The 25,004-nt window shown below is 37.6% G+C and overlaps 1 protein-coding gene across 4 annotated transcripts in view; it reads left to right on the top strand.

The window, feature by feature from the left end:
* Positions 1-24,222, top strand: part of LOC145357547 (protein phosphatase Slingshot homolog 2-like) — a 186,992-nt gene extending 162,770 nt beyond the window's left edge. For all 4 annotated transcript variants that reach the window (XM_080211006.1, XM_080211005.1, XM_080211008.1 and 1 more), the window contains 6 exons: positions 192-320; positions 2,248-2,294; positions 5,141-5,287; positions 7,506-7,706; positions 16,103-16,973; positions 18,849-24,222. In XM_080211006.1, coding sequence (XP_080067132.1) covers positions 192-320; positions 2,248-2,294; positions 5,141-5,287; positions 7,506-7,706; positions 16,103-16,973; positions 18,849-20,954 — 3,501 coding nt within the window. In that variant the 3' untranslated portion in view covers positions 20,955-24,222. The remainder of the gene's footprint in view (positions 1-191; positions 321-2,247; positions 2,295-5,140; positions 5,288-7,505; positions 7,707-16,102; positions 16,974-18,848) is intronic.
* The last annotated feature ends 782 nt before the right edge of the window (positions 24,223-25,004 follow it).

Here is a 25,004-nt window from a genome sequence, read left to right as displayed (position 1 = left end):
CCTGTGCTATAATTTTCTTTGTTCTTTGTTTCTCTGATCCCGCTGCAGTGAACGGTGATTTGGTTGAGTGCCAAATTCTCTGTCCTCGCTTGCAGTGGCAGTGGGGCAAAACAGCTGAAAAACTCCAGCCATAGTTTTTGTCTTGTATGAAATGTACAGATATCAATAATTAATTGTTACACTGATTACAGATTCGCACAGAATTGGAGATGCAAATGGTTTGCAACCTGAGAGAATTTAAAGAGTATATTGATAATGAGATGATTGTAATCTTGAGGCAAATGGACAATCCAACTGAGATATTTGAGCACGTCTACCTGGTATGGTCATTATACTATAATTGATATTTGTTCTCTTGTTCACTGTTTTACGTGGGTGTGAGTGTGGTGCCAGAGTGATGGGGGATTAAGGAGAGCAAAAGGGAGGGAAATCACAATATGCCTCTCTAGTGCTGGCTTTCTAAACAGCTTTGTTGTTTAACCACTTCCATCAAAAGGTGATTTGTTCAGCTTCTTATTTAAAGTACTGCGAGAAGCCTTGCATCCTTTCACCTGAGCCTCTTTCCTTGTGGCAGCCTGACACTGTAGGAAATATTTTTTGTGTGTGTGTGTGTACATACAGTCATCCAAAGTTTTGCTGCCTGTATTCTAATTTGTACCAAGCCCTGGTCATCCATTATTCATGTGTTGGCTCTAGGTCCAGCAATGCCTCAATTTTGAATTCAAATGCTTGTTTTCAAATCTCTTCGTGGCCTCCCTACTCCCTTCCCTATTTCTGTGCACCTCCCTGATTTTAATCACTGTGCCATAGACCTCAGTTGCTATACCAGATCCCACAGATTCCCTCCCTGAAACCTTTCATGTCTTGTTCCTCCTCCTCAAAACCAAGCTTTGGCCATTTGCCCTAATATCAGTGACGACAGCCTACTCCTATGAAACACCTTGGAATTTTTGCTACCTAAAAGGGACTATATAAATCCAAGTTGCTGTCATGCTATTTTGTGGCGTAGCACTTGGCATGCTACCACAATGTCCTACTAACTTGACCAGAAAATCTTTAAGGCCAGAAAATTTAAAATGGCTACATTTTCATCCTTTCATGACAAAGCTAGAACATTGTCAGTGTAGACTAATTCCAGAGAAATCTGAAGATGTGCTAGTAGTGATGATGATAAAAATATTACATTGGATGTGAAGTTCTTTTGAGATGTTCCAAGGATGTGATAAGATGCTACGTGAATGTATGCTTTTTCCCTGTCTCGGCTGACTGCTGACTATTCATTTTTGCATTAGTTATGGATGTGGTAAGTTATAAAGTTTCATATAAATGAATTTTCTTTGTGACTTAACTTATCTCTACTGTGATTGATTTTCTTTGGGAGTATTTTCTTTTCAAAGTTGTTCTGATTGGGTTTCCTGTATTAAAATTTCTCTATGAGGCAAGCTCCTTATTTTGAATCACAGCCAGCTTTATAAGGATACCAATGGTCAGTTGCCTTTTAAAGTCAAAGAATGCCCTTTACTGGGAAAATATAAATACTATTTCAGAGAATCTCAGTAAATCCGTTTTAACTGCGTGGTTGATAAATGTTACATATTATCAGTTCATTCAGAAAATAACCTGGAACTAGTGTGTGTTTTTTTTCCTTCTTGCCTGGGGTTGGATATTCCACTTTTGTATTTCCTCCCTGGTGAGCCACCTGTACAAGTAGTCTTTTGTGTGGGACAATGAGTGTATGGGTAGCAGACATCTGTGCATTCTTCAACTTCACTGTTATTTTGTGGCTTCACATCAACGCTGTTCTTTGTGTGTCTAAATTTGCACTTTTACTGTGAAACTTAAAGAAACAACAAGACTCATTAGTAGAGTTGATCCTATTGTATTATCTCACACAGTGTCATCTTCAAGTCAGGCCTCGGTAATATTCATCATTGTCGTTAATTAATTATTTGGTTTTTGACTGGAAGAAATAAACATGTCTGGAAAAGTAATAGTAATGTTGCCAATGCAGAAATCTTTTAATATGCCAATCTAATCATTTAAGAATTTGATACACTTTGTACAAGTTTGTTGGAGACTTAGCTTTCCTTTTGCTTAAATACAAATGCTTGTAAGTGCATTACAGCATCTGTGGGGTGGGGGGGTGAACGTAACCTGAGCTGCTTTGTTTCTGTGCTGAATATCAGTAAAGTCTGTTTGGACTGTCCTATTAAACCTGAACCTTAGCCAGCTTATCTCTGTTTGCAGGGCTCAGAGTGGAATGCATCCAATTTGGAAGATTTGCAGAGCCGAGGGTAAGGTCCTTCTGTAATGAAACACGCTTACAAGTTTGATAATTGGGCCAATCTTAACTGTGGACCATCATTGTATAAAGAACAGAAGGGTTGGCCTGTTTGAACTACCGCAAATCCCTCACTGTTATAATCTGTATATATGCTCAAGTTAAATGTGCTTATTGGGTTTTTGTAAGGACGGCCCAAAGTTTTGAATGTTCATAGAATCATAGAATACCTACAGTACAGAAGGAGGCCACTCGGCCCATCGAGCCTACGCCAACAGCTATCCCACCCAGATCCTATCCCCGCAACCCCACACATTTACTGTAATCTCCCTGACATCCCTTAATACTAAGAAGCAATTTAGCACGAGCAATCAACCTAACCCGCACATTTTTGGACTGTGGTAGGAAACTGGAGCACCCGGAGGAAACCCATGTAGACAAGGGGAGAATGTGCAAACTCCACACAGACAGTGACCCAAGCCAGCAATTGAATTCAGGCCCCTGGCACTGAGGCAGCAGCCTAATCACTGTCATCATGCCAGTTGACTTGATGCATGAGCCATTTCTTGTCACAAGCAAATTCTTGACCTTATTTATTTTTGGTCGATGTTCTCTCTATGAAAACCACTTAATATGATTCCCAGTAGTCTAAAGCATTTCAGAATTTACTTGTGAAACATATGAAAAAACTGGATATATCTAGTAATGTACATTCTGAGGGAAAATAAATTTCACAACACCTTTAGTTCCCTTTCTTAACCCCTCATTCTCCCATTGTAACTGATGAGATTATATCTGATCATTTCCTTGAATTGCGCTCTATTCGTACTCCCCTTCAACCTCCCAACCCTACTTCTTTCTCTGTCCGTCCCAGAAAAATAAACTTTCTCAAATTTTAAATGGTGAGAGGTTGGGAAGTTCAAGTGTCCTTGTTCATGAGACACTAAAAGTTAGCGTGCAAGTGCAGCAAGAGTTAGGAAGACTTCATTGTAAGGAGATTTGAGTACAGGAGGAAAGATGTCTTACTGCAGTTATATAGAGCCTTAGTGAGCTCTTGCCTGGAGTATTGTATGTAGTTTCAACATCTTTATCGAAGTTGGGATACACTTGCCATAGAGGGAGTGCAACAGGGATTTATCAGATTAATCCCTGGGATGTTGTATGAGGAGAGAGACTAGTTCTATATTCCCTAGAGTTTTGAAGAAGGAGGAGCAAATTCATTGAAACTTGCAGAATTCTTAGGGCATCTCAGGGTGGAAATAAATAATGTTTCTCCAGATTTCTGACTCTATAAAACCACACGTAGTTACAGGCTAAGAGGTAGGCCATTTATGACTAAGATGAGGAGGAATTTCTTCACTCGAGGATGATGAATCTTTGCAATTCTGTGAAAACTCAAAATCATTGAGTGTATTCAAAACACAAATTCAAGGAATATGGAGATTGCTAGTTGATCAATTATGATCTAATTGAATGACGAAGCAGGCTCGATGGGCCGAGTGGCTTAATCCTGTTCCTGTGCTCGTAGGTCATTTACTGCACTTTAAATTCTCAATAATCTCGCCTTTGGCCCACACTTAATTACGACATTTTAGTGGCTACCGATCATTTTCTCCACTTTTGATGCCGTTGTCTTACTAAAACCATTATTCCCCTCACCCTTGTTTCATTCTCCCCCTTGATATATTCTTCTCTGTTCTGTTATGTCCAAGTGCCGCAGGTTTGAAATTCTTTGGCAAGCAACTAGTTCAAAGATCTGGCTTGATCACAAAAAACATTATTAAATCCTTCTACAGAATCACAGCGGTTACAGCACAGGAAGCCATTCAGCCTGCCATGTCTGTGCTGCTTCTTCTAAAGAAGCAATTTACTTAGTGCCACTCCTCCTCTCCCCTTAGTCTTCCTCAAAATGTATTTACCTTAAAGGCAACATGTTGATTTATAGCGCTGTGAACATATTTTAAATGCCTTCACTAAAGATAACCTATTCATTTTTAAAAATTGTTTATTTTTGTGTTTTGGCAATTAGAAAGCTTATTGGTGGCTTTTAAATCAGATGTTATATTTGTTAGAGAATTTTGAATTTTTCACTTAAAGCTGCTTTACTGTGTTAAAAATTGGAAGAATAGTAATTAGCTGCTTTCCCCAACTGAAAGAAAGACTAGAAACTGCTGAATCTATTTACATTGGGCTGGCAAGTAGAATGTATGCAAGAACAGCCTGGTTTCCATCATTTTTCTGTTGTTCTCGTTTATCCTGCTCTTGGGGAGATGCATTGTTTTCACTTGATGTTTCATCTGGTGACATTGTCCTCTATGGGGCCAGAAACTCACTCCATTATTCATTTTGACATGTTTCAGCATTGGAATACATTTTGTTGGCACTGACCAGTTAGTTACCATACTTGCTCATCTGGTGCAGGTTTAGTTTTGAACTGAATATAAGCATACATTTGTTGACTATATCCCTCTATAAAATTGATTGCTGAAAGTTTGGTTGTGCCAGTTTTTCATTTGCAAACAGTTATGTTCATAGTCAACAACCTTCACATTAATTCATCCTGTTTTTTATTACAATTGTTGTATCTACCGCATTAATTCATCCTTTATTTTATCATAATGGTTATATCTCCCCCTGCAGGGTAATCGTGTTTGGTTTAGTACTGCATTGTGCTACAACATCTAAGAGAAAATTCTCTCACAAAATGCAATCCACAAAATATATTTACATTTATTTCAAAAAAATAGGCTTTTTAAAACTTGCCCTGTGTACCTGACAGTGCAAGTTGCATTTAATTTAAACCTGTTCGAATGGCAATGGCAGAACCTAAACTGATCATTCCTTCAATTTTCTATTTAGGATTCGGTACATCTTGAATATCACCCGTGAAATTGATAACTTTTTCCCAGGAATATTTGAGTACCATAACATCAGGGTATATGATGAGGAAGCTACAGATCTGCTTGCATATTGGAATGATACATACAAATTCATCTCTAAGGCAAAGTATGTAATTAAATAGAAATCACTGTGGTGTTGGGTGGTTCTTATCAATGAAGTATTTAAAAATCTGTATATTATATAGGAATTGTCTGGTGGAACTAGATGGCCTGACTAGTTATAGTGTGGTCAGTCCATGCATAGCTTTCCTAGTTTTGGGTTTTTTTGTATTAACATAAATGTAGCTTTATTTTATTCCGTTGCACATATTTATTACAAAATATAAAAATACACATCAGAAGATCAGTCTGGTTTTCAAGCTGTTTTGTTTTAAAACAAGTCTGAAAGAGTTCTTGGGATGGTGGGTGGCTGCCAGCTGTAATGATATCTTAAATCTAGTCCTGTCAACAACACTGGGAAAAAAACCCTGAATGTTCGTGTTCTGCTTAAAATACTGGTCATGCCGAGTCCTAGAATTGTACCAAAGGACGTAATTTGACTTGCTGGAAAATGTAATGGCCAACATTTCAGACAGTAAGTGTGCTCAGTTGAAATTTTGATTAAAGTTGTCATAATTTGAGATAATTAAAGTTTGGAAATAAAATCAATGTGAACGTCAACCATTGATTTCCAAACGTGGACATTTATGGCTGTGTTTTTTGAACTGGTAGTTCCAAAATGTGCTGTGTTGCTATTTATGTTTAACTCAGGATTCCTGAGATGAAATTACAACCTCTGTAGACACACCTACCACAGTAATGCCATCTCACTTATAAAGTACATTTTTGGGAGTTGCAGTCTTGAATCCTCTTGATACTGCATAGTGTTTTGAAGGCATCATACCAATAGTAGAGTTTTGTGTTGAGTTTAAGTCATACCATTTCATAGTTATCCTGGATGTAAAGTGCAGAATTTCATGTCATTCAGTGTTTTGATGGCTGCTGCTGATTTTTGATTCCAAATAGTTCTTCATTTCAGAGCTAATTATCATTGTATAAAAACATGAATCATAAGTATAATATTTGTCCTGGTGACTTTGGATGCAGTTTTAGAGCAGATTGCTTTCCATTGTATTCAGAAAATTAATAAACAGTTCCAGACTCCAAAGTACCAAGACCTTCTCTACCTATTAATCTATACTTTTTGAGTATTTGTGTTCACAAAGATGCCAATAGGGTAGTTTCAGTAACATAACCATAAAGTTGGATGTTGAGCGATTTTGAAGCGTAAACAAAGATTACCCACATAAATTGTGAATTGATGTAGAATTGTGAACTTAACACCCTTAATTCTCACAATCTGTGTTTGTGATTTGGCTTGTTCCTAAATGCTGGATTTCTAGTGAAAAGGTTTGTAATTTAGGGAAATTATTTCATCATTTGATGCTCTGCCATGAAGTGAACAATGGAAGTTGCAGCTAATCTGTACAGATTATCAAATATATACTCTAGTAACAAACACACAATTAAATTCATATGGATGATGTACTTTTTATATATCTCACTCTTACGCAAGCCTAATGGGAAAGTTCAATATTGGCAGAAATTAAGTCTTTTCGATACTCAAACTTTTAAAAATCTAGTATCATGTGTTGTTATAAGGTATGTTGTTCCTCAAGCTCTTTGAAGTATTAGCACCCATGCCATTTGGCACAAAATTTAGGACTTTCAGTGTCTTGAAATTAAAAAGATCATTTGATGGAGCTAAATTTTGAGTGATGTTTGGTTTCCAGTGTAAACAGCAAGCCATTCTAGATTTTTATTCTAAAATCTAATTTTTAAAGATGAATCAGTTTCATGTAATCTGTTCAAATTTCTACTCACTAATTGTTTTGTGTATGTTAAAAATTATGTTTAGCCAGACCTGTTGGACTAATTGCAACTATCAGGAGCAAATTGTGACTGGCTATGTATCTTTATCAGAGTTCTTATTGGTGCATTCAAATTTTTTTTAAAAATCTTCGTTTCAAACCTCCAAGATAAATCAAAATAATCTAAATATGAATAACGGTAGAATTCATCATACGATGAAAAATTCTACACCAACTTAAATGTATGCCTGCTTCTAATCCAGCTTTAATTGTGTAAAGCTGTAAGTATGGAACATGTTTGGGTTTATTGATAAATTCCCATTGTTGTCCAGGATAGACATATTTTGCATAAATTGGCAAGTTTAAGTTTTGAACACCTACTATCAATGCTATATTCCTAAGACTCACCATCTCAAGCTACCACCTTAACTTTAGAAAATTTTGATTCTGAACATATATTTCTTTTTCCGTCAGAAAAAATGGTTCCAAATGTCTTGTTCACTGTAAAATGGGCATCAGCAGGTCTGCGTCCACAGTAATTGCATATGCAATGAAAGAATATGGCTGGAACTTGGACAAAGCTTACAGTTTTGTGAAGGAGAAACGGACAGTTACAAAGCCTAACATGAGCTTCATGCGACAACTGGAAGAGTACCAGGGTATCTTGCTAGCTAGGTGGGTGCATCATCTTCGATCATTCTTTTTCAGTTAGCCTTAATTTACAATATCAGATTTGTGATATGTCTTGTCTGTCTTTTCTTGATTCACATTTTCTTTCCTCTATTTACCTCCTGGCACACACACACACTGGATTGGGTCTGATAGAACGGCAGGCAGGGCAGCCATGTACATCTCCACGACTTCCACAGATGATGCTCTAGAACCAGGTCCTGCAGTGCAACCCAAGGTAGAGCCACTGCCAATTTTCCCTCTCTCGTAGTCAGCTGCACACCTTGTGTCTGCATGGTCCTCAACCAGACAAACTAGGTGTGAGATTACCAACTCGCTGCGTGTGGAAATGTCAAACCAAATTATGATTTGAACCAGGGTCTCCCATTCTAACTGGTTTCATTGGAATGACCTATCTGGAAATAGCAATACAAGATAATAATTATTAAATTCCTTTGGAACAAACCACAAATAGGGGCAAGTTCCATGAACTTGGCATCCATTCTCATTGTGCCCTGCAGTACTCAACGTGTTCTTGTATTTTTGTTTTATTTGTGGAAAATGTAAAAAAGACTATTCCATTATGTGATTAGTGATCTTCTATCCAAGACCTTGACGATTAAAGCATGCAGGCTTTCTGTTACTAGCTGAATATGGTATAATTAACCATTTTGTATTTCAAATGGAATAACTTTATGTAGTGGAACATGAAGCTGGTGTGTAAGGTCTTCTATGAAGAATGGCTCTAACCATTGAGATGGAGAAAGTTTGACTTTGGTTTATTTAGAATTAATGTGCTCCTGGACCCATTTTCTTCATTCACACTGCACTCAATTGACTTTAACAATAGTCTCGTAGCAAAAGAAAATTAGCTTTCGCATTTATTTGGCTTGTCTGAAATTTTCAGCCCACCCCCCGGCCCAACCTGTAAACACACATTCCTGAATACTTGTCCTAATTTGTGTCTGGATTATTTGTACCAAACACTTTACCTCTATCCACTTCATATTTTTCTCATATCTTTCATGTGTATTAAATCAGCATGAGCAACACCGATATAATTATTTATTTTGTAATGCCTCAAAATTGTTTTTGTCTCCCTGTTTTAATTAACCTGACTAAACATTAAATATAAACTTTGAAACCTTTTGTTATAGCAGTAATTTGGGCTTGGATTAATGTAATTTAGTAGGTATCATGCTGACCACTTTTGGGATGTTATAACCCAGTTTAAAGATGGCAGTAGGAAATACCATATGTGTCAGCTTGAATTAAAAATATGTGGAAGTACACCAAACCTGCTAGATTCAGTTCTTAGACATTTGGGTTACGCTTGGAAAAGTGTAGCTTGAAATAGACATGTTGCTGTCAGTATTCCATCGTGTCACATATTTAGTATAATGGATGTAATGCAATAGGTTGGATTTACTGTTGCATAAAACATAACCCTACCATCACCACTCTCTTTGTTACTATATGTTTTGTATCAAGGTACTAAGTAAACCTAGTGGTAAAACACATTTTTGAACTGTCTGTCTGCCGCTGAAGACAAACCAAATGCTTTTGCAGTGGCTCACAAATTTTGTAACAAATGAGATGTGTTGGTGTTGGCACTGTAGGCTTTGCAGCATTTATTGGGATCTGAAAAATAGTGATCCATGCTCATTGAACTGGTTTCATCATATCTTTCCTCATTAACTTTGTGTGCGTGTCGCTAACCCATACAATGGACTATTGAATTCTCGTCTCAGGACAAATTCTGATGAAGAGTTCATACAGGTTTTCATCCTAATGCACTTTTAGGTAAATGAAACATGATGCAAATGAATTTGTATTGTTTCCAAGCCAATAATATGCTACATTAGTATATCCAAGGATAGTTGTTGAACTACTTGAAAATACGTTAATTGAGTTAACTTCCTACTACCAATACTTCAACCTTTTACATATTATGGCTGGAAAAAAAAAGGTGAAGTCTAATGAGTAAACGGTACTCCAAATTTTCCTTTTAAGTTTTTAAAAGTTTAATTATTAGTGTCACAAGTAAACCTGTGTTAACACTGCAGTGAAGTTACTGTGAAAATCCCCTAATCGCCACACTCCGGCGTCTGTTCAGGTACACTGAAGGAGAATTTAGCATGACCAATGCACCTAACCAGCATGCCTTTCGGATTGTGGGAGGAAACCAGAGCACCTGGAGAAAACCCACAGACACAGGGAGAACATGCAGACTCTACACAGGCAGTGACCCAAGCTGGGAATTGAACCCAGGCTCTTGATGCTGTGAGACTAACCACAGTGAAAGCTTAGAGAAATAATGTAGGAGAGACTGTCTTGCAGTTCAGTGTTCTCTAATTCTACTTTGTGTTATTGTGTCTTGTGTTCACAGTTTATGTTTTTTGTGCCAATAGGACAGGAAATGTCTGTACTTTTTATAAACTGAAGCATATGGTATACATTCAATGTTTGGCAGTTTAAGCACTTTTTATTAACATGCAGAAGCTGTATTTTGTGACTACCAAAAATGATATTGCATTGCATTCAGTTTTCTAAACTCAATCTTCTTCACATGAAGCTCTAGTCAGTCCAAGAACTGTCAGAATGTTCCTATCAACTAACAAATTGGTCACCCATCTTGGGGTGTATTCTATGTACTCTCGTAGTATTAAAGTTAGAATGATTTAATATCCCAAACAAAAGTCAAGTTGGCAGAATGGTTGCTTGAATTGGGAAAACTAATAACTAAATATCATTATCAGCAATCAAATTGAAGATTTGCAGGTCTAACTTTTAGCTCACAGCATGCCCAGGCTAAGTCGTTCTTTATATCTTATGACTAAAAGACCAGCTTCTATCTATAATACAAGTAGTGAACTTAATGGTCTTGAGATCTGCATTATAAACTGTAAATTTTAACTTGAGCTCAATATTGTTTCATACCTTTATTGTGGTCAGTTATTGTTGAAATAGAATATTTAGGTTTACTGCTTTTTGAGAGGAAATGCAAATTTTCATTTTAGTGAACGTTATTTATAGTTCCCTTATTAACAGAGAAACTGTAAGTTTTCCGAATTGTTTGCCCCTCCATTGTTTTCTGCCTATCCTTCTTTAACAACTAAACTAACTTCCTGTGTTAACAACTAAAAAAAGTCTTGTTTTTCCAAAACAGTAAATGGCATTTCTGTTGGCTTATTTGTATTGTAGAACAGCAATTATCCCATGAACTACTGTAACATTGTGACGTCTTGTTAAATAATACAAGGTAATAGGTGTGCTAAAAATAATACAACTGCAGGCTGAACTTGTACCAGAAACAGTATGAAGTGCAAAAAGGTGCCACATAATATTGTCAGGAGTTGCCCAAACAATTTGGGGTGTTACGTTATACAAAACAGATGGTATTGGGGTTGATGTACTAGCATGGATAAAGGATTGGCTAGCTAACAGGAAACTAAGAGTTGAGATAAATTACCAAATTGACACTATTCTCCCCTGAATCTGGCTAAATTAGGGGTTCCATTCGTAGACACGCAGGGTAGAATAGGTGTAGGGTGATGCGGCGGCGCGGGCTCGTTGGGCCGAAGGGCCTGTTTCCCATGCTGGGTTGCCCTTTGTTCTTTGTTGTATAAATAGGTCATTTTCAGCTTGGCAAACTGTAACTATAGTGGGGTGTTCCAGGGATCAGTGATAGAACTTCCATTTATTGATTTGGATGAAGGAGTCAACTGCATTACAGCCAAATTTGCTAATGATACAAAGATATGTAAGGAAACAATTAGTGTGGAAGACAGAGTTAGCAACAATAAAATCGATGGTTTAAATTAATTATCAAAAAATGGCAGACGAGTATAATGTAAGAAAATGTGAAGTTGTCCATTATGGCAGGAAGATTAGAGAAGCATATTATTTAAATGGAGAAAGACTGCAGAATGCTGTGACAGAGGGATCTGGATGTCCTTGTATACGAGCAAGTAATTAGGAAGACAAATTGAATGCTGGCCTTCATTGCAAGGGGGATGGAGTATTAAAGTAGGGATACTTTACTACAACTGTACTGACATTGGCGAGACCCCACCTGAAGTACTGTGTAAATAAAGTTTTGGTGTCCTTTCTTGAGGAAGGATCTATTTATTTAGGAAGCAGTTCCGATAAAGGTTCATTAGGCAGATTCCTGGTATAAAGAGATTGTCATGAGGAAAAGTTGAGCAGATTGGACCTGTACCAATTGGAGTTTAGAAGAATGAGAAGTAATCTTATTGAAACATATAGGCCGGAATTCTCTGGCTGTTCACACCAGTGGGATTCTCCAGTTCTGCCATCAGTGCACCCCCACCCATGGTGTTTGCAGCACCGTGAGATGACTTCAATATGAAATCCCACTGATAGTAGCGGGACCAGAGAATCCCACTCCTAGAGAACAGCTTTACACTACTGGCTATTGTGTGGCTGGAACTTCGGAAAATCTCGCCATTAAACTTTGAGGGGTTCTAAATAAGATAGATGCTGAGAGGCAGTTTCCCCTTGTGGGGGGAATCTAGAAATAAGAAGCCTAGTTAAAAGCTAAGAGGTCAATTTAAAAAGATAAGAATTTTCTTCTGTCAAAGGGTTATCATTCTTTGGAATTTTCTTCCACACGTAACAATGAAGACTGGGTCAATGAATATATTCCAGGCTGAGTTAAACTTTTGACAGGTTAAACACCCATGGTCAACATAGAGAAAATAATGAATGGATAAAAGAAAAACTTGAGAATTTAGTTAGAAGCTAAGGAAAGTTCGAATTTCATTTTAACTGTGAATAAATGTTTCTTTGTCTTCGACAAATACACTTTCTATCATGTGGGTTCAGTTGATACCAGCTTGTTTGGAATATCAATTTTTTAAAAATCAGCAACATGCATTTATTTGATGTATTTAATGTTGAGCATCCCAACAAGCTTCACAAAAAAAAAACCCATGAGATAAAGAATAATGAACAAGCTCGTAGCAGAAAGTGCAATTCAAAGGTTAAATTTTGAGATGTTTTGAGAGATGGAAAAAACCAAAAGTTTGATTCCTGATGCTGAAGACCGCTTCACCGATGCATACAGCATAGGGGAGAGTTTGGACTCAAATTCAGTTTGTTTCATGAATCAAGCTCGATGTATGTTTAGATGGAAGAAGAAACTCTTAATTGCTTTTATACATAGATCAGAACAATGATCTAGCTTGCTATAACATCATAAGACATAGGAGCACAATTAGGCCATTCAGCCTATTGAGTCTGTTTTGCCATTCAATCATGGCTGCCCCCATTCTCGTGCCTTTTCCCCATAATCCCTAATCCTCTTATTAATCAAAAATTTACCTATCCCTGTCTTAAAGACACTCTATGACTGCCCTCCACAGCCTTCTGCAGCAATGAGTTCCACAGGTTCACCACTCTCTGGCTGAAGAAATTCCTCCTCATCTCTTTTTTAAAGGATCATCCCTTTAGCCTGAGTTTATGCCCTCTGGTTCTAATTTTTCCTACTAGTGGAAATATCCTCTCCATGTCCACTCTATCCAGGCCTTGCAATAATTTGTAAGTTTCTATAAGATCCCCCCTCAGCCTTCTAAACTCCAACAAATATAGACAGAGTCCTCAACTATTCCTCATATGACAAGCTCTTCATTCCAGGGACCATTCTTGTGAACCTCCTTTGGACCCTTTCCAAGGCCAGCACATGCTGAACTACCATTTCTCATTAACGTTTTGTATTTGCACTTCCACTGCTTCCATTTCTTTGAGTTTTCGGCTGGATTTTCTAATTACATGAGAGTCATCCAAAAGATTGTTTTGGTTTGTTGTTGAGCTGTTTTTATTTATGTATAATGTTTCATTACAGAAGAATTTTGATTACGTTGTATCACAAGGAAAGCTTGTGTTTAACATATTAGATTACAAACCACTGAACTTTGTTTCCCTGCTGAGTATTTGAATTCACTTGTTCCCACCACACAAATATCATTTCATGTCTCAAAATAGTCAAAATTGTATAACAGGAAAGATGATACTAATGCAAATAACCTACTTTTATGCAAGTACTTCAATGAGCAGGGCTGTAGTATGTTCAAACCAATATGGTAATTAGGAAGTTGCGATTTTAGTCATTTAGGTTTTTAATGCAACTTATTTGGAACTGTGGCAACAACAGTGTCATAGTACAATTGAAGAACTATCAAACAGCAAAAAAAATTTGATATTTTTGAGCAATATGTTTAGCTTTTTAATGGATGCATTTTTAACAATATATGCAGGATTTTAATTTGTTTCCTGCCCAGCATTCCTTGCTAGTATAGACGAGAATTACAGCATCCACTATTAAAAGCCAGGAATGTTACATCAAAAAATTCACGTTCTACCACAATATGAAACACTGGAGATATTGAAGTGCCAGTGAGTGACTCAAATTTACATGATTGGTTGTTGCAATACAGATGTGATATTGGAATGATGTTTGAGATATCCGTGCTTCAGTTTGTTCTTGTTTATACTTGCCCATTTATGCACTTCCATGTTTTTAAGTGGGAGCATCGCAGGGTTTGTGTACTTGAAAATTTGAGATATTGTCTGCTTATAATAGACTTGCCATATTCCCCTCTCTGAACACTTGCCCTCTATTAATCCCCCATGACAGACAAGTGGCTGTGGAATGGTAGAGAACAGTGCTTAGAATTAAATATAGGAAAGCATCCCCAACACTGTGGGCTGGATTTTCTGCACCCATCCCCTGTGGCAGATTTTCTGGTGGCAGAGGTGGCTCACCATTGGCTGTTGGTGGGATCGTCTGATGACCATTTGTGTTGCTTGCCTGCCCTACAGCCAGGGAACCCACCATGAGGGTGACTGCCTTCTACAGGACTGGAAGGTCCCACCAGCAGAAGGAGCTGGAAAATCCAGCTTTTGTGTATGCACCCTTTGCTTTTTTCGAAGTTGACAGAATGTAGGGAGTCAGTTTTGGCATAGAAAAGAAAGGCAAGACACTTAATTAACTTATTTAAACTGGGTTCCTAAAGTGCATTTTGGACACTGTTATGTCGTGGGGAAACCTGGCAATGGAAGGGAGGTGGGAGCTGCTGGTACCATGTCACTATCTACCTTTTTGAACTCTTTGTGGTCCAGCAGTAGCAGCATATCATTTTTCATGTTTTCCATTGTCCACATTAATACTGATGGCTTGAGTGTTTACACATGAAGGTAGTCCCTCTTGTGTGACTACAGTAACTGCTTAAGATATTCTTTTACGAAAGCAACATAAAGTGTGCCCAAAAACCAGTTTGTTTTGGGGTTAATATAATCTATTTACATCTTTCCACCTACAGATGCGGGACTTATGTGGATGATCTGGTTGCTTTATTTTCTTTGCATCAACAGGTATTCAGTAAAGAAGTCAACGCTTAGTAGTGCGTTAGAAATGCTTTGGATTATATCAGCCTTCTAATGAGGCTTGTATGATAAACTAGTCTCTTTTCATCTTGCAGAATTTTTTAATGGCTAATCAAAAGATTGTTCCCACTCCTGCAAAAGATAGATTGAAAGTTTTTTTTCATTTGGCAAATAAACGTAATGATTTTGAGTTGCTTGTTGGTTCTCTCACTTTGAACCAATTCAATTTACTGTCTTATCAATCATGCCAACCCACTTGTCAGTTACCAGAATTATCCCAAAGAGTCTCCAGCTATGATGGGGAGAAATAGAGGAAAAGAATTATATGGATTTTGCAAATCTGACATCAACATTAGCCTGTCTAGCTGCTGCAGGTGATTTTACCCACACAACAAAAGTTTCAGATCAGATTTATTTACACTTTCAATTCTTGGAATTATTTTTCTTGTCAATTTGGCTTGAACTCACCTTATTCTGAATTAAAAGATTAGGCACAAGCTTCTCTAAGATTTGAGTGCATAATCTATACTGCCACTTCAGTGCAGTTCAAGAGGAGTGCTACAGTATTGGTGGTGATGAAAGTTAAACTGATTCTCCCTCTCTGCTTTTTCAGATAGTTGTTAGTAATCCTGAGCATTCCTAGCTCACCCTACTAAAAATAAATCAAGAGGTACTTTTTTTGTATTTGAGGAATTTTGTGTCCAAAATGGAAGCTGTGTTTAAGCAACAGGAGCCTAGACATTTCAAAGTAATTATTGTAGTTTAAGTGTTTTGGGACATGTTTAAGAGGCTATTGTTAGATATTGTTGGGGGAAGAAGTGATTGCTGTACTTAAGATAACACTGATTGCATCTGAAAACTAATTTGGGTGGAATGTTTGAGGTCTGTCTTTGTGATTGGGCATTATATAACCATATGTTGTGTTATGCCTGAAATATTTTGCTTTGACAGAATGACTTTTGTTTAAACTATTCATCTTTATTTTTTCAATGCAGCAAGCAGCGGCACAATAAGCTATGGCGATCGCACTCTGACAGTGACCTTTCTGATCACCGTGAGCGTATTAATAAATCTACTGTTGACTTAAACAGAAGGGATAGTACTTCCACTACAGAAATGCCAACTGATCCACTTACTGAGCATCTATGTCAGTCTCAATTCTCGGATGTCCTGGATACATTTTTACCTGGAGTCCATGAGGACAAAAATGAATCAACTTTTAGACTCGTTACAGAGAATGAAATGCCTTTAAAATGCGACCCCGATGAGTTGCACAACAGCATCTCTTCTGCAACAATGCCTGCATCAGTGACCTCCAGTAATATCACCAAGAGTTGTGCAGGTTGCAGCTTAGATACTCTTCCTCTCCAAGATAGCCACTGTAACAAACCAGGAGAAGTCTTGTCACTGAATGGACTTTTCTCTTCACCTGATCATTCCTTGGTATTGAGTTCTTTAGAAGTAGATGAATTGGAAAAAGATGTTAGTTCAAACTCAAACAACATCTCAGCGCCATTTCTTGAAATTGCACCCCTGTCAGAAGATCATAAAACTTCACAGGAACTGGCTTCTCCAGTTTCATCATCAAACGTAGATGCTGGAATTAACAACTTAAGTATTGATCGAATTGACTTCTTCAGTGCCAGAGAAAAATTCATTGAACTTTCACAGGAGAATGGGGCACGAAGCCAGTCGCACTCAAAAACTGAGGAGTTTAGTGGGGGGAAATGCCCTGTTGCTAAGGTGACTGCACAAGAAACCCTTGGGAAAGAACAGCAGGTTACAAATGGTCAGGAGCAGATTTCATTGGATAAAGTGGCTCATGCAAGAGACCAGTGTATGAATGATGATACAAAATCTAATAAGGTAAAAATACTGCAGTTTTTATCAAGTCAAACCATCAGAAGTAATTACTAATGAACTGAGCAAAATGTGCTGTACAACTTTAAAGTATTTCAGCTTGCGATGCTAATTATTTCAAAAAAAAATTTAATCTCTATGAACTATGTTCTTAAGCATTATCACTTTTGTTCAAATTGCATCTGTCTTCCATTATATTATTGTTCTGACTTGGTTCTTTTTCCAGTATGGTTAGTTGCCAAATATGTTGGAGATCTATGTTGGGCTGGCGAATTGTCATTCTACTTCCAAGAATTGGGGTTTGAATCCATCCGAGTCTGATAGATTGCACATCTCTCTCTCTCTCTCTCTCTCTCCCTTTCTCTCTGCCATGTGTGAAATTAATTTAAGTCATGTACAACCTAGCTCCTATTGATTGTAAACCCAGTGGATGAAATGGTCCATGTTTAACACTGTTGCCAGAACTTCGGACATGAGAAATAAAACATTGCTGCAGTTGGCAGGAACTTTTGTCAGGTTGGAGTTGAACCACGTTGGAAATGGTGAACAATGAACTATTTCTGCTAAAGGCTGTCTTCCACAGTACTCCTTAGAATGCTTCATGTTGCTAGTGAATGGCAACTATGGAAAGCTGCTCCATGCCATAGTACTTGTATATCTTGCCTTGGGCACACAAATATGGCCATCAAAAATAAATTGATTGATATGTTTGTATATAGTATTGTACTATTGTTCCCATTGAATTAATCTTGTGTGTTTTAGCACTGATCAGTTCAACTCCGAATCCTTGGGAAAGAATGCTTTCCTTCCATTTGGGATAAGGTTTATAATGTTAATGGGTGGAGCAATGTGACAGAGAATTTGAAATTTCAAAGTGCACATGAATGTTTTACTTAAGTATTTTGTATTTCATCAGTATTCATATAATTCAGGGTTTCTCAAACTTTGAGCCGTGGAATCCTTATTGATCTCCCATGTGCATCAGGGAAGCCCAAACATCTCAATGTTGACACCACTTTTGTGCCACAAAGTAGGTGTGAGCACAGAAACCAAATATAAACAAATCTTTTCTAGCTTTATCTATGTATGTATATATTGGGAATGGGGAAGAGGCACACAGCCACAAATACATTCACCAGCTACATGATCACCTCATGTTAATACCCTTAGAAGTGGATAATAGGTAATGATTAAGAAGTTCTCCTTTTATATTTTAAGTCATATATTTCTGTCATTTTTAATAGGAGAAATGATGCAGGAAAGCTGATACTCCCATTGGACATACAGACCTCTCTCTCTTCACACATCTCTCCCCTCCCCTCCCCTCTCTATCATATTTGCATCTCCTTCTCTCTGACATTCCTGTTATATCTGTTCTTCCTCTCCCCCCCACTCTGTGTACGCACTTGTGTTCTCTTCTCTCATACACACACTTGCCTCCCCTCTCAAGCTCATCCCCACTCTCTCTCTCATGCGCTCAGAGACACTCTCTAGACACTATCACCCCATCCCATGCTCTGTTATCTGCTCTGCATTCCATTCTGAGGTCCTCTCTTCCCATTGCTCCTCCCTCCATGGTCACCCAGTCAGAGGCTAGCTGCTGAAAGAGCCAGACTCTGATTGGACAACAACCCTGAGGATTTTTTCCAAATGTGTCTGTCTTGTCACAGACTCCATGGGAGGCTCCTGCGGACCTCAGTTTGGGAACCCCTGATGTAATTTATTGTGTGTGCACGTGTTATGTAAAGTGTAAAGTTCTTTAAAAATTACTCCTCTGTGTTTATAATCAAAAGTGTTTACTTCTGTGGGATGGGGTTTGCTTATGCAGAGATCATGTAAAAGCTATAAGGTTGTGCTGATATTGTATTCTGTTTTCCTCAGGAAAATCTGATTTCAAAATCGTCCAGTAAGAAATCTTCCTTAACAAGGTCTCAGTCATTAAATGTTATTTCTGTGAAAGAAATAGTGACAGGAATAGAGTCCAGCCACAGTTCAGCCTTGTGCCAAAGCAAGATGGAAAATGTTGCCACTAACCAGACCCAAACACCAAAGAGGAATACAGTTCATGAACTACCAGCAGATTTTCATTGGCTTTCTGAAAACGGTAACACTGCAAAAAACCTTTCTGCAAACAATTTTTCAGTTGCTGAAAACAATTACAAAAAAGCCACTGATTTGTTTGAAGCCAAGGACAATGCAGGTCTTCAGATGCATTTAACAGCCAAAAGCTATGAGGGATGCCAGGAGACAGCCATTAAAGAGAGTATACCAGATGAAAGTATAAGTCATGAACAGGTGCCAAAATGGTGTCCTGGCTCAGTAAAACGTGCAACTCAGGAGTTTGAAGAACGAATGAAACAAGAGCAAGAGCACCAATCATTAGTAATGTTACCAATCCGTAAAAATTCCAAAATTGATGGAGCTACAGCTGGTGAATTTGTGGTGATAAACAAGAGTCAGGCTGTCTCTCCTGAATCGTTACTCGAGGAGAAAGGAAGAGAAAGGATTGCTGCCGACCAATGTTTGTTATTTGAGCTTAATGTATCTCCTAATCAAGAACCAGTCTTAGACTCTCAGTTGTGTGAGATAGAGCATCCGTTAGAATCAAGACTGCAAGTGAAACAAGCTGAACCTGGCTCTTTGAGCACTGTGGAACATAGGAACATCCATTCTTTTGAAGCCCCCGAAGTACCGGATTCATATACCCAGCTTCCAAAGAAAATTGAGATAATTGAATACACTCATGTATTTAAACCCCCAATATCTCAAGAAAACAATGATGCCCTTTCCTTGACAGCGGAAGAAAAGATCGTTATTGAAGGTGAATCTCCAGGAAAGGAAGATAAGGCCATCATCCAGACTGCAGATGATCTGGAAATAATAGAAACTGCTGGTAATCCGTGCCAGCCTCAATTATTACCATTATTGGATATTGTAAGTTTGGCCGAAATCCACAACAAAGAAATTGAAGAAAAGACCTTCAAATCTTGTAGTCCTTCAGAAGATGTTGACAGCTTCTCGGAGTATGAAATTGCTTTGTTTGTTAGTGATGCAAAACGTTTGCCATTAAAAGACTTGGACTGTCAGACACACATACTGCACCTGGACGGTGTCACAGAGTCAAGTACAGATACTGATGCAGAAATCCTTGGTAAGCAACATTTGGGGCTTCAGGAAGCTGACACCAAAATGAGGCCTTTGCAAGGAGCAGAAGGTGGCTACGTCACTGTGCTGAATCATGAGGATTTAGAGTTGAGTTTCAGCAGATTTGATGAAAGTATCAGAGAAATGCAGGCGATATTAAATTTTTCAAATCTTGATCATGATCTTAGCGATGGCTCCAGCAATGACACCATAAATTATCTTAGAAGTACCCTGGGAGTTAGTAATCAACGATCAAAGGAAATAGAAGCTAAGATAAGGCAGGCAGGCCTCACAACTCCATCACAGATGAAACGTTCAGCATCTATTGCTAAACTGGGTTACCTGGAACTTTCAAGGGATGATTTAGTTAGAAACAGCTTGAATAGTTCTGAGACTTACCAAGCATTTTCAGGCTCTAACCAGGACACGCCGTGGACCATGCAAAGTCCAAGTGAGTACAGAACTGAATGTGCTGTGGAAGATGAGCCCAGCAAAAAGAAATGTATTTCCATCTCTATTCTCCAGCAAAATCCTCAGCCCACAACGTGTTCTGCAGAGCAGCTTAAAGCATCAAAAAGTGTTGTACAAAGCAAGCCTGTAGAGAAGTCTTTAATGCAATATGCCAAAGCAGTTGAGTCAGCCCGAGAAAATCCATTGGCAAGTACAGAAGAGAATCTTCCACAGATAAAGCCTTCCTCCCCTTCTGACCCAGACACACCCTGTCCCACCCCACTGATGGCTATAGCACCCCGACAGCGCCATTATAGAAATCATCCGCTAAAGCGATTAAAAACAGCAATTGAGAAAAAACGCACAACCAATCCTTTATATAATACCATGTGACCCTAAGCCCCAAAGTGAGGCTTCCCTATGAGAGGCAGGTGTTTTTCAAAGGAACATGCACTTTACAATTTATTTTCTATATATTGTTAAATGTGGGTTTTATTTTCTCAATGACCGTATATAGACCTTAGACTTCTTGCTTTATTTCTGTAGTTGGTTTTGACTTAAAATTATGTGAAACCAAACCCTTTAACTACAAGATCTTATTTAAAAGAGCACACCAGCTAACACTGAACACGCTTGCAGTTAAATCAACCAGTCTGTTTAACATACCTCTAATTGAAATCAGGGAAAAACTGTTCCATGTAATAAGTTGTGTGTGTGATAGGTCCTGTACTTTACAAATGCGATGTCACTTTTTGCTTTAAAGTAACATTCTTTCTAATTGAATGTTATGTACTTAATCTAAACCTCCTGCTAACGGAAAATACTGACCATTACGATTTTATTCCATCACCACCTTTACTGATGCAATTCTTCCCCCTCAAAACTACTGTTATGTAATCTTGTGAAAATGGCTGTTGAGCCCTTGGAATATATTCCATGCGTTATAGTTATAGTGCACAACAGAATCTAGATTGCACTATTTCTTAATCATCCCCAAGCTGGCTTACAGTAAAATTGAGATCAACTCTCTTAGCAGGGCTATATAGTGACTGTTAGCTGCAATATTTTTGACCTGCTGAACTCCCTCATTTTCCATCACTATGAAATGGGTTTACAAATTGTTTTTGTGTTAGTTTGTGTGTTCCTTTTAAGGTGGTTTGCATTCAGGGTTAATGTGAATTATTACTTGAACACTGCAGTGGGCTTTTGATAAGACCTTTCACATCAGTTTAAAGGGGAATCCTTGTAATAACTGTTCTCTGCCATTTCTTTATATCCTTATGTGTATTCTACCCCTAAAGTGCCATCTGTTGGTCCCATTGGAAGGACATAAATTCATCCTGTGTAACCAACCTAAATAGGAAATCACTTTTGAATGTGATTTCTCCTTTAAAGAGAGAAAACTTGTGATTTTTTTTTTAGTTTTATAAATCTCTGGTATGGGTTTTTGTATTTTGTTAAAGGGGCGAATCTAAATTTACTGTCTTTACTCCTGCTACATGTATAATATTCAACATTTCTCCACTAACTCCCCTGATTGAGAGTACATTTCATAGGGCCAACAATTCTTATTTTAAACTGGAACTATTTTAATTGAAATATGTCATCTATTTTTACTTCAATTTGGTTACAGCAATAAGAACGTCAACATTTTCCTTTGATCGATAAACACTCGTACTACTGGGAATAATTTATACTGCTCCATCTAATAATACTGCAGTACCTAAGCTAGATGTTGTACTGGAAACTTGTGGAAAATATGTTGAGAATATTGGTAGTATCTTTGTAATAATGATTTTCTCCCATGTACGTAGTTTGCAAATACGACTGTTTTCCTGTGTTCTCATCTAGTCTTGTTGATGTTCTGTACCACCTCTCAAAATTGCACAATTATACTTAGTGTAATAAAAGCTGTAAGCACTGCTCATATTCCGTACATTAAATTGTTATCTAATTTTAAGCAACATACACATATTATTATGGAATAACATTTTGCAGAGCCATGTGGTCTTGGGTTTAGCTGGGATATCCTGGATATGTGTATCTTTTTAACAAAATAATTAAAATGCAATGTAACTGACGCAAAACAATAGGCAGAAACATCATTATAAAAGATTCAACCAATCTCAATCACTTAGAAATAATTTTGGAAAAAGTTGTGATGTCTAAACCACAAGGTATTTGAAACATTCATTAAAAGTGAAATTTAAGTCATGATAAAAGAGCAAAAGAAATGAATTTTTGGGTTCCAACTATAATTAGTATTATTTGTTCCCTTTTTGTCTACGAGATCCACATTTGTCTTTTTGGAAATCTACATTGCATACTTTATTTTAGATATGCAAAATGTTCCCTTTCGGTACATCTTTCATCAAGTGACCATTCAAACAGAGCAGTTTCACTATTTTGCTGGCAGTTACATTTCATCTGGTGCCTCATCTCGGTACCAAATTCAACTCACATCATAGCAACCTGAAGCACATTCAGCCAGTTAGGATGGGTTTGCACAATCATTTTGACTACTGGGCTGCTGTTGGATGTGTTTGATTTCAAAGATTCCTGATCAAGATTCCTGCCTTTCCTATCCTAACCTGAAATTATGCAATTAATCATAGCTTTCAAAGTGTAGCAAAGTAAGCGGGGTGTCAACAATTTTTACTGACTTTTTTAAATACTGCTATCTTTACAAGCTCCTAATACTGCTGTAAATCCATTTTTGTCTAAATATGGCTTCCGTTGTAAATTAAAGGAGGATATTAAGACTGATAAATGAATTTTGTCTGGAACATGATGTGAAATTATCTAAGAGGATCAGACAGCATATTGATGCTCAAGAGTTTGAATACAGATATTGAGAGTCTGGAGCCTGCTATTGGAATTTGTTTTTCAAACCACTGCAGTTCAACAACTTTTAAAGGGCATTTTTATATAAAGCAATTATATGTGGTCTTTTTAAAATGTGGTTATTATATTGTTTACATTGTGAATATTTGAGCTGTACATTTTCTTAACTTATAGCTGTACCCTACAGACTGTGTGCGTGCCGTCTGTTGCCTTGGCATTCAGTTTTCACATTTGGTTCATATTCGTGAAACTGATTTTTACACCATTGTTTGTTCATACGAAAATGTAAATGATGTGATTGCATGTGCTGTATGAATACAACTTCATTTTTAAGTCTTGTTTTTGTAATACGGTAGTATGAATACTACTACTTAGCTTTTTAAAATCTAGTACTTTATCTTCAGCCTTATGGCACCACCTTTCAAGACTATCATAGTACAGAATATTTGTTTTGGCACAAGTCATGACCGTGCCTTCAGATAAAGCTGAACAAAACATTTAGGACGAATCAAGTAGGAGCACTTGACAATTTTATTTTGTTCCACAGGCTCTGTTGTGCAGGCTGTAGTTTTCACTTCATGACTTACCTTTTGTGCGGCTTAATCAGTCCACTTGACAATTTGCAGTTTCTGTCACTGGTCCTACCTACACTTCATGTTAGATTGTCACTGTATGCTATTTTGCATTATGGGATGTTCCACTGTACAATTTTTTTTATTGCAAGTGTGCTAAGTTGCTTAATGTGAAGTAATGCACTGTTGTATGAAGTACAATGTTCTCGTTACAAAATTAATAAATTTTTATTTTGGAGGATGAATTTTTTTTTGGTTATATGGATGTTAGTGAAATTTAAAAGACAAAATGCTGGTGGCATATAGCTCAGATAGTACCTGAAATAGAAAATTAATGCAACTATGACTGGCTAATAAATGTTTAAAAAGTTTTGAATGCAAAGTTGAAATAATCCTGTCCAGAAGCACTACATCTTAACTGTTATTTCGTCCACCTTCCCATTGGCTCACTTGAGCTGCACAGCCTCTGCATCCTGATTGCATTAAGCTTCCAATCCCATATTCTGTTTATCTCAAAAACTACCCATTTCTACTATAATATTGGTGCAAATATCCATGCCCTACCTTCATGTCTCTGTTGCCTCCAACTTCGAGCTCTACAACACTACAACTTTGTCATCTCCTGAGCTCCACCATACAGGGTCCTAGAAAAACTCCTTTGCCTATTTTGTAATCAACTTGTAACCACCCCTGATTTCATTACCAGCTTTCGCCCATTGTCAACTCATTCGATCCTCTGCTTCGTGACTATGAAATTCCTTAAAGCTTTACAACTGCCCAATTTGTAATCTCTGCTTTAATTGCTTGATCTACTCCTCATTGTCATCACCTCTCACCTTGTGGTCCTCCTTTTTTGGTCATTAAAAATGAGGGGTTGGCTTTTTTTTTGTGGGGGCAATCCTACAGCTCACCTGGCCCAATGATTGGCAATTAACCATTTTTGGAATCATGATGGCGAATGTAATTTCATAACACGGAAGGTTAGGGCTGAAAGGAAGTACATCAAATTCAGCTGCAGTTGCTGATT

Source organism: Carcharhinus amblyrhynchos, chromosome 23, assembly GCF_965287045.1.
Source record: "Carcharhinus amblyrhynchos chromosome 23, sCarAmb.v2.hapA, whole genome shotgun sequence".
NCBI classification, from domain to species: domain Eukaryota; kingdom Metazoa; phylum Chordata; class Chondrichthyes; order Carcharhiniformes; family Carcharhinidae; genus Carcharhinus; species Carcharhinus amblyrhynchos.
This window is presented reverse-complemented; position numbering and strand designations above follow the sequence as displayed.